At 36.5% G+C, this 14,235-nt stretch overlaps 2 protein-coding genes across 2 annotated transcripts; one reads left to right on the forward strand and one right to left on the reverse strand.

The window, feature by feature from the left end:
• Positions 1–4,009: 4,009 nt before the first annotated feature.
• On the forward strand, positions 4,010–5,269 carry LOC110792670 (F-box/kelch-repeat protein At3g23880-like). Its single transcript, XM_021997482.2, has one exon. It carries the CDS (start codon positions 4,010–4,012, stop codon positions 5,267–5,269), a length of 1,260 nt encoding a protein of 419 aa, XP_021853174.2.
• Positions 5,270–11,045: 5,776 nt separating this feature from the next.
• On the reverse strand, positions 11,046–11,996 carry LOC110792666 (uncharacterized). Its single transcript, XM_021997479.2, has one exon. The coding sequence runs from the start codon at positions 11,994–11,996 to the stop codon at positions 11,046–11,048; it is 951 nt and encodes a 316-aa protein (XP_021853171.2).
• Positions 11,997–14,235: the final 2,239 nt, after the last annotated feature.

Consider the following 14,235-nt stretch of genomic DNA (forward strand, 5'->3'; position numbering starts at 1 on the left):
AATACCAAAATTTCCTTTTAAAATAGATAAAAGAAAAAGAGATAAGATATGATCTCATTAGTTATTGATCTCACCTTTTTGAATCTAAACCAAACAAGGTCCATTTAAGTCAATGTAATCAACCACTATTGTTACAGAAAAACATAAACGTAACTTTCACATTTACATGTTTTATAACCTCAATGTGGGGATAATGTTTGGAGTTACTTTGATCTAATTTTAATTAATTTAATCTAGTCTCCTATAAGATCGATGCTTGTTTAACTGTCAGATCATACATGTAATAGCTAGTATGTTAGCTGGCAGAAGATGGGCCTATATTGTGTATGATCTGACGGTCTTTTACAGATATTTGTATTTTAATATTTGTCAAATTAAACATCACATCTCATATAATAACGTATATCTTCCGGCATTAATTGGATAAGATGGTTTATAAATAGGAAAGGGAGGTCCATGATGTAGTTGTGTTGAGAGTTAATGACTACTTGAAGAAAAAAGTTTGGTCCTTTCAATTCTCAAAAGACCCACCATATAATATAAGTTCGAGAATTTCGTGACCTTATTAGTTATACTTGAATTTGATTTCAACTTACAACTTGCCAAATTGAGTACTATTTCAGTGTTTGATTACCACAAGAGTTTTGGATTGTGACTCTTAATCAATAATGAAATTAAGTAGAAACCATAAGAGTGGGCCATATTTTTAGAAATTTTTGTACTCATATTCATACTATTAGTACATAACTTAATAGGTCAAGATCTTTCGATCTAGAGGTGGTATGTGGGTCGGGATTTGTAGGCTCTGGTCGATTCAAGATAGGAATAGGTTAAAAATTATTAAATAGACCTAGGCATTATGGGTCGCAACAAAGAATGTGGTGGCTGGTCTCGAACCTTCACCGGGCCAGGGTTTGTAGGCTTTGGTTGACTCAGGATCGTAACATGTTGGAAAAAATGGACGTAGGCATGGATTGTTGTAAAGAACGGGGTGACTAGTCGCATACCTTCACTAGGTTGATCTAAGGGCTTGTTTGGTTGACATGGGAAGTTAATTCCTATAAGAAGTTGTAATTTAAGAGAAATTAGTTACCTTGTTAAATTCATGGGAATTTCTCTAAGTTGTTTGGTTGACAACATGGGAATTAGAAATTCTCATGAAATTTGATTGACCAAGGGGGAGCTAGGTAATTTACTTCCCATGTTTTGTAGGAATTCAAAATTCCAATGAATTCCAACTTCCTCCATTTTTACCTTTTTATGTCAACCAAACAACTAGCCAATCTATAAATTCCCATGAATTCCCACTTCCCCCATTTTTAGATGTCAACCAAACAACCCTTAAGAGGGCTTATTATTTTGTCGAATCTATTTAAATTATTTCTAAGGTTGTTAATGGTAAAAGTGATCAATAGGTAGTAAAAGACACGAAAAGGAAAGAAGGAACATAACGAAAAATGATAGAAGAGAAAAGGAAATAAGGATGGTAAAACCCCTTCATACAATTCCAGTTTCCTATTCACTTGATTTTACTTATTTTTCCTTAACTTATCTAAATTTATTAAAATTATCAGAATTTAGGTTAGTTATTATAAGTTATACTTGGGTAACCCTTATTTTTCATGATTATCTTAACTTATTTTTCATGAATTTACCTTATCTAGACTTATTTTTCAAGAACTTATTTGACCTGGACTTATTTTTCTACAAAAAGTGAAAATAAAGTGAATAAAATCGAACCTAAAAATTGTCTAAGTAAAACTTATTTATTGTTCCTTCGATTTGTTCCATTCAACCGAACATTAGAAAAATAAGTTATTTTCTCATTTCTTTTCCTTTTTTTCTTTCCCCCCTCACCCAAACTAAAGTGGATTGCTATATCACGCCCTGTGTTTACACAAAAACGCCCTAAAATGTTTTTTCTTTCCAATTATACCCTTACTTATTCCCCTCCTTAGTTTACCCATTCAGCTTCCTCTCTCTCCTCTTCCTCTCACCTCTCACCATGAATTCCGGCAACAACTCCAGCTGCCCAGTCGTAGTCCAGTGCAACACCTTAGCTTCCAACCCATCCACCACTCTTTCTCTCTCCTCCCCCTACGACTAGGGATGGCAGCGGGTCCAGGACCCTACCCGGACCTTGTCAGACCCTACCCTAAAATTAGGGTATGGATCTTTATTTTTTAGACCCTATAGGATAAGGGTAGGGTATGGGCATATGCTGTTTTTTTAGGGTAGGGTAAGGGTCTTAATTTTTCAGACCCGTACCCTACCCATACCCTACCCGCGGACCCTTAAGACCCATACCCTACCCATACCCTATATTTAGACCCGCTTAAATTTTGTTATTTTTATGTACTTCACTTTTTTGGTTGGATCTTGATGATGAAGTAGATGATGATATTGACGATAACTGCTACTAAAGTACTGAATGGATACCTATTTATTAACATTAATGTTGTGTAGTTAAGAATGTGGGATTTTGTAATTTATGAGCTTCGTACTTTAAAATGTATTGTGTTTAAGGAAAGACAAGGATAATTTATGAAGACTAGCTATTTATTTGTTTTAAAATGCCTTATTAATCGTTGTTCTTGTATTATTTTTGCGTATTACATATAATTGCATACAAAAAAGGAAATAAAAGTTATAGTTTTACGCGGACCTGCATAATACCCTAGACCCTACCCATACCCTGTCGGACCCATAGGGTCCGGGTAAGGGTCTTATAATTTTAGACCCTATAGGGTAAGGGTAGGGTATGGATATATGTCAAAAAGTTAGGGTCCGGGTCCGGGTATTACTAGACCCTACCCAGACCCTACCCATTGCCATCCCTACCTACGACCTCTCACCATAAATTTCGACAACCAACCCCCGCCCGCTCGTCGACCTCACTCACAAGTCACAACACCTTGGCCACCGGCCCACCGCCCAACACACATCCATCGAACGACCATGTCACCACTCACATACATCTATCTTTCCTCTAATCCCAGAACTTACCACAACTCCACAAGCGTATCACAACTCCTACTTCACAACGACACCATTTTAGAGTGAGTAGATCTGACTGAGGAGGAGACTGCATCTAATTGAGTTTGCTCCATGGGGGTGACTATATAATATTGAGTCTAAACCCTGGGGGAGACTACATCTAACTGAGTCTTCCCCATGGATCAGACTGAATTAAATTTGGACTAGCCCATGGTAGACACTCAACTAGATCTAGTCCGACCTTTCTCACCGGAAAAAAAATACAAGATTTTTGGAGAAAATTTACTTAATTTTTTAAATTGTTTTAGGTTGTTGTCGGTCATTTCAGAGCACTTGGTAATAGTCGCTCGAGTTCGCTCCGACGAGTTTTCAAGTTGTTCTCATACTAGTTGGTGACTTGGTGGTGTGCTCCAGGATGTATGGTGGATGATTAGTTGGGGAGGAAGGAGAAAGATGGTAAAAGGAAGAAAAAGCGAGAATAACGTAAAAAAAAAAATGGTAAAATAATAAGGGTAGTTTAGAAAAAAATGGGTATTTTAGGGCGTTTTTGTGGAATTGAAGGGCGTCATTTAACAAATCCCAAACTAAAACAGGCAAACTATACCAAGAGAACTTGCGGGTAATTTTTTGAAGTAGGACCCACCAACTCCTTCATTAATCGACCATGATCCAGTTTATCTTCCAAAACCAGCACATGGCCCAACTAGGTTCACCAATCCAAAGTTCGGACAATGTAATGGGCCTGACTGTGTAAGTGCCAATATTGGGCCAAACAACGTTGGCCCATTTGTTTTGAAGTTTAAGATAAACAAAACTGTTATTGATACTCATAGTCATAGTCATACTCCGTAGTTTCCTAACATAAGAGAAGTCAGTTTATGAAATCAAATAAAATTAGTTTATGAAGATTTATTTATTAGAGTATGTAATTCCCATGTTGTAAGGACTCTGCTTGTATATAAATACGTTTACTTAAGAAAATTGTGCGCAAAATTGCAAAAACTTGATAATAATGGGGGACAAATCAAGCCGCAAATATCCAGATTGTACACCAACATGCTTCAATTTTTTGAGAAAAATCATACCTTTAATCCTGAAAAACAAGAACACCGACCGCCTTCCATTAGAGATCGAATCTAACATTCTCCAAAGGATTCCGGCTGAACCCCTGCTCGGTCTACAGTCCGTTTGTAAGCGTTGGCGTGATGAAATTAATAACCCTTATTTCATAAAATCCCACACTGGTAAATTTAATGCGAATTCCATGTCACTCATCCTCTTTGGTTACGGGGAATTACAATGTAACCTATATTCCTTAAACTATCACAACTCTACTTTAGAGTTTAAGAAACTAGCTGGACATGATTCTAACGTTGTTGGTGGTTGTTGCAATGGTTTGGTTTGTTTCCGGAAATTTGTTGATCATAGGAGTACTGTTAGATTTTCGCTACACAACCCTATAACGGGTACAATCATGAACAACATACCTCACTTGGTTGTACCAAACTACCAAAACTACCATGAAGAGTTGGTTGTGTTTGGTTATGATTGCATTAACGACGATTATAAGATTTTTTATTCAGTTCAACACAACAACAATGACGACAACAATAATGAAGACAATGATAATAATAGGGATACTACTTGGTTGTACAGTTTGAAGAGAAATTCATGGAAAAGCATAAAACCTCTTCCACGTGGATATAGTTGCGGTATTTCTAATAATATGTCGTCGTATTGGTTAATCCGAAAACCCGACTATACATACCACGGTGTATCCGGGTTTGATTTCGAGAGTGAAGAGTATCATGATGTGATACCAATGCCTGATGATGACGACCAAGGTGGGTACATATTGTACAAGTTAGTTGATTTAAGGGGTTGTTTGCATTTAGTAAAGTATACGTTGGAATGTACAATGGACGTATGGGTTTTGAAGAAGAATCGATCATGGGTTAAATTGATTCATCGTCTTTCACTCAAACAAGCTTTAGAAAGTGATGAACTGGTACCAAATCGTTTTCTTGGCTCGATAAGCGTGATTGTATACTGCCCGCCATTGCCGTATGCTTATTCGGAGGATGGATCGGAAATCCTAATTGGGCTAGGTCAATATATTATGGCTTTTGTTCGTTATGATCTACGTACTGGGGAGTTAAAACCGGTCGTAATGAGTGGTGAACCACCACACGATTGGGTCCGGGTCAAAAATGCACTTCGAGGGATGCCATGGACTGGTTCCCTTGTTTCCATCTCAAACTCGAGTTCTTAATAGTATATCCGAGGTTATTAAGGATATAGTCTTAGTTGTATCATTATCTTTTGTTGAATGGAGAAATAATAAAAAGGCAATATCTCTTTTTATCTTTTATTTTTTTTATTTTTTTTATTGAAGATAAATAGTTATCCTATTGACATACAAAAAACATATCTTGTGGAACATAGTTACGTTATCAGTTAGCTATATGCCCGTATGATAAGTGATAAAAGTCTATATGTCTACGTAACTCTCATATATGTTATGCTAGATCAGTACGTAGGTTGCATATTTTAGTACGATTAAAAGATCTACTCCGTATATATTATGAAAGTAGAGGGAAAGGGAGAGAGAGGAAGAGAGAAAACTGTCAGTTGTTCTCTTATTTCATTAGGCATCCATAATATATACATATACATAGTATTATATAGGGGTAAGGGTATAATGGGCATCCACCCTAATATATATTTTATAACACTCCCCCTTGGATGTCCATTATCCAAAACAATATAATGCCTTATAATGCGCATGAAATGCTGCCTCATTAAAAACCTTACCAGGAAAACCCAGTGGGAAAAACATGGTTAAGGGAAAAAGAGTGCAGCGCGCATTTACTCCCCCTAATGACAACATCACTAAAGATCTTTGAGACGGCGCAAACCAATGAGGTGAATCAACTTTTTAAATGTAGCAGTAGGAAGCGCCTTAGTAAACAAATCTGCCAAATTTTCACTTGAACGAATCTGCAAGACATTTATATCGCCATTCTTCTGAAGTTCATGAGTGAAAAAAGAATTTTGGTGATATGTGCTTTGTTCTATCACCTTTGATGTATCCTTCCTTGAGCTGTGCAATACATGCTGCATTATCCTCATATAAAATTATTGGTGCCTCTTTCCCGGAAGATAAACCACAATCTTCTCTTATATGCTGAATCACAGACCTTAGCCATACACATTCACGACTAGCCTCGTGAATTGCTCCACATGTGAATAGATATCCAGTTTGTGATCGGCCATTATGAGGATCTGATAAATACCCTGCATCTGTAAAACCAACTAAACATTCTTTTGATAAATTAGGAAAGAACAAACCCATATCTTTCGTACCTTGTAGATAACGAAGTACATGTTTAATCCCATTCCAATGCCTGCGGGTTGGGCATGAGCTAAACCTTGCTAACAAATTCACAGAAAATGATATGTCAGGTCTTGTATGACTAGCAAGATACATCAGTGCTCCAATTGCACTTAAGTATGGTACTTCAGGACCAAGAATTTCTTCATCATTTTCCCGAGGACGGAAAGGTTCCTTATCCACTTCAAGTGATCTTACAACCATAGGGCTACTCAATGGATGTGCTTGATTCATAGAGAACCTTTTTAGCACCTTTTCTGTATATGTTGTTTGATGCACAAGGATTCCATTCTTTAGGTGCTCAATTTGTAACCCCAAGCAAAATTTTGTCTTTCCAAGATCTTTCATTTCAAATTCTTTCTTTAAACATTCCACGGTCATGGAAATCTCTTCAGGAGTTCCAACAATGTTTAGATCATCAACATACACTGCAACTATAACAAATCCTGATCCAAATCTCTTTATAAAAATACATGGGCTAATAGGATCATTCTTATAGCCTTCTTTCAATAAGTACTCACTAAGGCGATTATACCACATACGCCCAGATTGTTTCAATCCATATAGAGATCTATTCAATTTGATAGAGAAATGTTCTCGAGAACTTGATTTTGTTGCTTCTGGCAACTTAAATCCTTCTGGGAGTTTCATATAGATATCATTATCCAGTGGACCATACAAATAAGCTGTGACTACATCCATTAAGTGTAAGTCAAGTCCCTCTCTCATTGCCAGACTAATTATATATCTAAAAGTTGTTGCATCCACCACAGGAGAATATGTCTCCTCATAATCAATACCAGGTCTTTGTGAGAATCCTTGTGCAACTAATCTTGCTTTAGATCTTTCAATATCACCATTTTCATTTTTCTTTCGCACAAAGACCCATTTATGTCCCACTGGCTTTTCATCTTCAGGTGTACGGACTATAGGTCCGAATACTTCCCTTTTTGCAAGAGATTTCAATTCTGATTAAATTGCTTCCTTCCACTTTGGCCAATCATCTCTATGTCTACATTCTTCAATAGACTTTGGTTCATGATCCTCATCATCATCCACAACATTTAATGCTACATTGCATGCAAAAACATCACACGTCGATATGATTTCGGTTCCATGTAATTCCAGACATGATATAATTTATCGAAATTTCTTCATTATCAGGTACCTGAATTTCATCTTCTATCATGTCTAAAGTCTCTTCTGGAGATCCTTTAAAATTGATCGTATCCTCTATTGGACCATCATTAACCATTGCTCCTTTCCTTTTTCGAGGATTCTTGTCTTTGGAACCTATTGGTCTTCCACGCTTCTGGCGTGCCTTAGACTCATTAGCAACATCATTTTGTCCTTCCGGGACATCAATCTTAATTGGAGCATTCACAGCTGGTATATGTGACTTAGTCACTCTCTTTGGGTCAGTAAAAGCGTCTGGCAACTGATTTGCTAAACTTTGTAAATGAATTATCTTTTGAACTTCTAGTTCACATTTCTTAGTACGAGGATCAAAATGAGTTAATGATAATTCATTCCAACTAATTTCTTTATCCAGCTGTTTGTTTTCTCCCCCTAAACCTGGGAAAGCTGACTCATTAAAATGACAATCAGCAAAACGAGCCTTAAATAAATCCCCTGTAGTTGGCTCAAGATATTTGATTATTGATGGGGAATCAAATCCAACATATACTCCCAACCTCCTTTGAGGACCCATCTTGGAGCGTTGTGGTGGAGCTATAGGGACATAAACTGCACATCCAAAAATTCTAAGATGGGATATATTTGGTTCCTACCAAAAACCAATTGTGATGGGGAGAACTTATGATAATTTGTTGGCCTGATGCGAATTAATGCTGCTGCATGTAATATAGCATGTCCCCAAGCAGTAATTGGGAGTTTAGACTTCATTAGCAATGGTCTAGCAATCAACTGAATGCGTTTAATTAATGATTCAGCAAGACCGTTTTGTGTATGAACATGTGCTACAGGATGTTCAACATTTATCCCAATGGACATGCAATAATCATTGAAAGATTGTGAAGTAAATTCACCAGCATTATCAAGACGAATAGACTTAATAGGAGTATCTGGAAAATGTGCTCTTAATTTAATCAATTGAGCAAGTAATCTCGCAAACGCCAGGTTGCGAGATGATAACAAACATACATGTGACCATCTAGTCGATGCATCGATTAAAACCATAAAGTATCTAAATGGTCCACATGGGGGATGTATTGGCCCACAAATATCCCCTTGTATACGTTCCAGAAAATTGATTGATTCAAAATTTATCTTAGCTGGTGATGGTCGAATTATCAACTTTCCTTGTGAGCAAGCAACACATGAAAAATTATTAGAGAGAATCTGCTGGCTCTTTAATGAATGCCCACAAGAATTTTCAATGATTTTTCGCATCATGATTGAACCGGGATGGCCTAACCGGTCATGCCAAACTATGAAGCTATCAGTAAACTTCTGGTTTACTATAGCATGTGTTTCAATAGAATTAATTCTCGTGTAGTACAAATTAGTGGAGAATGTAGGTAATTTCTCCAAGACAGTCTTTGTGCCATTAGTTATGCTCGTGATTTGAAGGAATTCATCATTTCCTTCACTAATAGTCTCAATATGATAACCATTACTTCGAATATCTTTAAAACTCAATAAATTTCTTTGAGACTTGGGAGAATATAATGCATCAATGATGACAAATTTAGTTCCCATAGGCAACAATATATTTGCTCTTCCGGAGCCTTCTATAATATTAGTACTACCCGATATAGTACTCACACTAGTTTTTCTCATCATCAATTGAGAGAAATATTTCTTATTCTTAAGTATAGTATGAGTAGTTGCACTGTCTGCAAGACACAATTCTTCATCATTTATTTCCCATTGACCTTGAGAGGTATTCATATTCTTCAAGGAAATAAAAATATGTGTCACAAACTAAACATGTCCAAAATAACCATTATAAAATAAAACACCCAAAATAATACAATATCTTAGAAAACACACAGAATATAAAGTCATTATACAATCACAAAGTTCATAACTTAAACACATAATGTCATAATTAAAATACTACAATTCTATACCAAATCCAACACAACATATTAAAAACTTAATTATTCCCTTCAGGGGAAGTATAGAAATCTGCAACTTCTAGGTGAGTTGTATCACCAGACTCAAAATCACCTTTGCCATCTTCAAATACTGAAGGAAATAATGCCTTTGGTCCAAGTATGCATTCTATGATAAGTCTAATAAATGCGGTTCAGTATTAATTAACAAGTTAATAATTCAGTGAGATCAAGTGAGCTGAATGCCTAGCTAGAGGCCGCTTCAGTTCAAGTGGAAATTAATGATATTAATCCACAGCTTACTCTTGACTGAACCCGTAGGGTCACACAAATAGTACGTAAACGGATCAAGTATTTAATAGCATTAAATACTCCATCTATGAATATTCGGAACCGACGGATCTTGGTTTCAGTGGGAGCTAAGATCGTCACAGGCAAGGAATGAATACTCCGGAAACGATGATATTGCCGGAAACGGAAATATGGATCGTATCGGAAATATAAATATTATCCAAGTCGTAGATGTTGCCGGAAACGGAAACATGGTACGTGTCGGAAAATATTATCGGAAATGGAAATATTGCCAGAATCGGAAATATTGCCGGAAACGGAAATATTGTCAGAATCGGAAATATTACCGGAATCGGAAAATAATTCCGGAAACGGAAATATTAAATATTTGTTCGAAACGGAAATTAATTCCGGAATCGGAAATATTAAATATTGTTCGTATCGGAAATGAATTCCGGAATCGGAAAATTTAATCGGAAGCGCATCGTACGAATAAGCATCGGACGAGGCCTGCCGGACGAGGCCCAGCACGAAGCCAGGCCATCGCCCAGCAAGCCAAGCGCGCCGCACAAACAGCAACGCCAGGCTCAGCGCAAGGCCAGGCCCAGCAGGCTGCGCGCAGCGCGCAGCGCGCACAGCGCGCACAGCACGCGCAGCACGCAGCGCGCACAGCGCGCACAGCACGCGCAGCGCGCAGCGCACGCGGGCGCTGAGTGGGCTGCTGCTCGCGCGCACGCATGGAGCCCATCGTGGCTGCCGTGCGTGTGTGTGCAAGTGTTTGTGTTCGTGCACGTTTCCTAAAACATGCAGAGTTCGGTTAATGATTAAATTCCTAATTCTATTTGATAAATTAATTAAATTAGAGTTCTTGTAGGATTCTAGGTTTAATTAATTTGTATCTGAATAGGATTTCGATTCCCTTTCCATACCGCTATAAATATGAGGCTAGGGCTCACAATTTATAACACAAGTTTCAAAGTATTCAAAGTGAGTTTTTGAGAGAAAAATTCAGTCACACATTTGCCTATAAAGTGCCGAAAATAATAGTACCTTAAGGGCGATTCTAGTTGGTCAATCTTAAGGCGGATCCGGACGTGCTGTGGACTATCTACGGAGGGACGACACTTGGAGTCCTAAAGACTTGTTCTTGTTCGGTTCGGGCGCAGCTAGGGAAGGCACGCAACAAAGAGTATGCATCTAATCTATGCTAAATGATTATGTGTAAATAATATGTTTTCCTGGGTTTATGGTTTTTCCGCATGATTTATGAATTGTCATATGTATCATAACCTAACAAATACAAGATTGGTCTCAACATTCTTTCCTTTTTTCTTCAATGATGATTGATAAAGGTCAACAAGGTGTTTTGGAGTGCGACATACGCGTGACCAATGGCCTTTTCCTCCACAATGACAACAAACACTAGTCACATTGTCACTTTTTTCTTTCTCACCTTTACCATCTTTGCGGTCCCACTTCTGGTGGGAATGTGAGTTCTTGTAATAACCTCCACGACCTCTACCATAGCCACCAAAACCACGTCCACGCCCACGGCCTCGCCATTGGCCACGACCACGACCACTGCTGCTGGCATGGTCTTTATTCTTTGATATTTTCCCGCTATGGGATATCACATTCGCTTCAGGGAATGGAGTTGAGCCAGTAGGGCGTGCTTCATGATTTTTCATTAACAGCTCATTATTTTGTTCAGCCACAAGAAGACAAGATATCAATTCAGAATATTTTTTAAAACCTTTTTCTCGATACTGTGTCTGCAGGACAACATTGTTTGCATGAAAAGTGGAGTATGTTTTTTCTAACATATCTGCATCGGTAATTTTCTCTCCACATAATTTCAGTTGAGAAGTAATTTTAAACATGGCTGAATCATATTCACTCATAGATTTAAAATCTTGTAATCTCAAATGCAACCAATCATAACGAGCCTTTGGCAATATCACAGTTTTCTGGTGGTCATACCTTTCCTTTAGATTACTCCAAAGGATTTGTGGGTCTTTAACTGTCAGATACTCAGTTTTAAGCCCCTCGTGGAGGTGATGGCGAAGAAATATCATAGCTTTAGCTTTATCTTGACATGTTGCTTTATTTCCTTCTTTTATTGTGTCACCAAGCCCTTTAGCATCTAGGTGTATTTCAACATCTAACACCCATGACAAATAGTTTTTTCCAGTAATATCAAGGGCCACAATCTCAAGCTTTGCAAGGTTTGACATAATTCGCTATGCAAAACAATTGATACTACAAATTAGGACGTCGGAATTATAAGTAAACATACCCTCTACAAGTTGTGATAAATATTAAGTATCATACTGACACTATAATAGTAAAATTTATGGGTATGTTACTGGGCTAGACACAAATGAATATAAAAGTAAAAGAAAAGGCTCATTTTCACATAAAAGATGGAGTGCACGTGTGGCTTCAAACAACAGATAGTAATTGTACTATTCTTATATTAAGGACCATTTTTGTAAGAATCTTCACGCACTTGTTTTTATCTCTTCATTTTATTATACTCCCTAAATTGATGATACTAATGCAAAAACAAACAAGAATTAAGGCAAAGATTGCAGCATGATCACGAAATAATTAACAATTACAAAAAAAAAAAGAAAAAACTTGAAAGATTCCACTAAAAATAATGGTAACCGAATTGCGGCATAACTGCATAACCGAATTTGATTACCAAATGAAAATAATACACTATTTCAAAGCATTAAGCAAATCAAAAAAAAAAAATCTAGATTAACTTAGTAAAGTTGGGCCGCAAAAACAAAAACGGTTTCTAAAATTAATATGAACCGCAGTGAATCAAATTGATATCCACGCATGATGTTGCCGCATTAAATCGCAATTTACATAAACATTCATCAATCAGACATAATTTATAGTATTCTAACTCAATTTTACACGGTAATACGTACAAATAAGTTAACATAAACATGGTACGGAGTATTTAGAAGACATACAAAATTAACGTACAGAGGCATATAGTGCGGATCATTGAAACAACTTAATAAAATAATTAGTTTAATCAAATCATAAGTATATAATAATCATATCATATGCAAGATCACAAAACTTCTTTAAAAGAAAATCATGAAAGTAAAGACGAGTATAAACCAAATAATATAGTAATTACTTCGTAGTAATACTAACCGATAACGATGATTCTTGTAGTTATTTTCTCCTTTGTTCAATTGCGGTTTCCTTTGATTTTCATCAACAATTAGCAATGGTGCTGATAACGTATTATGAAAGTAGAGGGAAAGGGAGAGAGAGGAAGAGAGAAAACTGTCAGTTGTTCTCTTATTTCATTAGGCATCCATAATATATACATATACATAGTATTATATAGGGGTAAGGGTATAATGGGCATCCACCCTAATATATATTTTATAACACTATAGTGTTATTAGGCTATTTAATTATGGATATGATCAAGGGATGCCATGGACTTCCCTTGTTTCCATCTCAAACTTGGATTAGCGCTAGTATAAGCTAAGACTTTCACATCATCTTTTTATTAATTTTTATTTATTTTCAATTTCTCAGATTCTTGTTGAGACCCTTTTAGACTTACTTAATTTTTCCACTTCACCCCTCGTACTCATTCAAGACTCCTCAAACTTAAGAAAATAATAAAATAAAAAAGAAATAAATAATAATTAAAATTGAATTTACTGTTTAAACGTCTCAAGGAGAGTCTTGAAATTACAAGACTCGTGCTCAGACTTTTGTCATACTCTTCTACTTGAATGGGAGGTGTTAGGTTAATACTCAAAAAGATTATTGCTCAGATTATTGCTCAGACTATTGCTCAGACTAGCGCTAATCTTGCTCTAAGCAATTAGTAGAAGGTACACCCGGTTGCGTGTAGCTCTACACGCAACCTGGTCAAAACTACGTCGTTTTGATAGTTTTTACCAAAAATAAAAAAATAAAAAAATAATAACACAAAAATACTTTCCGGATATTTTGGTATCTTTTGGCAGTTATATTAGGATAGAATTTTTAAATTTTAAAAATTGCCAAATAAAAAGTCAATAGAAAAGGAAAAAGATTTAGAGAATCAATTAGAATCCTCGTTGATGTCGTCAAAAGGGGAAAACCAAAATAAAAAACATCTTCATTTTCAAAAATCGCAAATTAGGCGATATAGTTTATTGAGGATAACGCAGTTATCCTATATGATAGAATATCGAATATAGTAGAGTTATGATATAACTAAGCTATATGATATAAGATAGAAGTCTATATAGGATAACTGCGTTATCCTCAATAAATAGAGGCGTATGCCCACGTATAACACAACACAATATTATATTTTCCCTATCAATAATATATTTTATCATGGTATCAAGAGCAGGTTAGATCTTGGGATCGTTTACACAAATATACCCCTGCCGGTGGGTTAGAAAATTAAGCTCACCGGCAGGATTTACAAAAAGT

Source organism: Spinacia oleracea, chromosome 6 (assembly GCF_020520425.1).
Source record: "Spinacia oleracea cultivar Varoflay chromosome 6, BTI_SOV_V1, whole genome shotgun sequence".
Taxonomy (NCBI): domain Eukaryota; kingdom Viridiplantae; phylum Streptophyta; class Magnoliopsida; order Caryophyllales; family Amaranthaceae; genus Spinacia; species Spinacia oleracea.

Bases quoted from the DNA above. Each gene is read 5' to 3' on its own strand.
- LOC110792670 (XM_021997482.2), top strand. From the start codon at position 4,010: ATGGGGGACAAATCAAGCCGCAAATATCCAGATTGTACACCAACATGC.
- LOC110792666 (XM_021997479.2), bottom strand. From the start codon at position 11,996: ATGTCAAACCTTGCAAAGCTTGAGATTGTGGCCCTTGATATTACTGGA.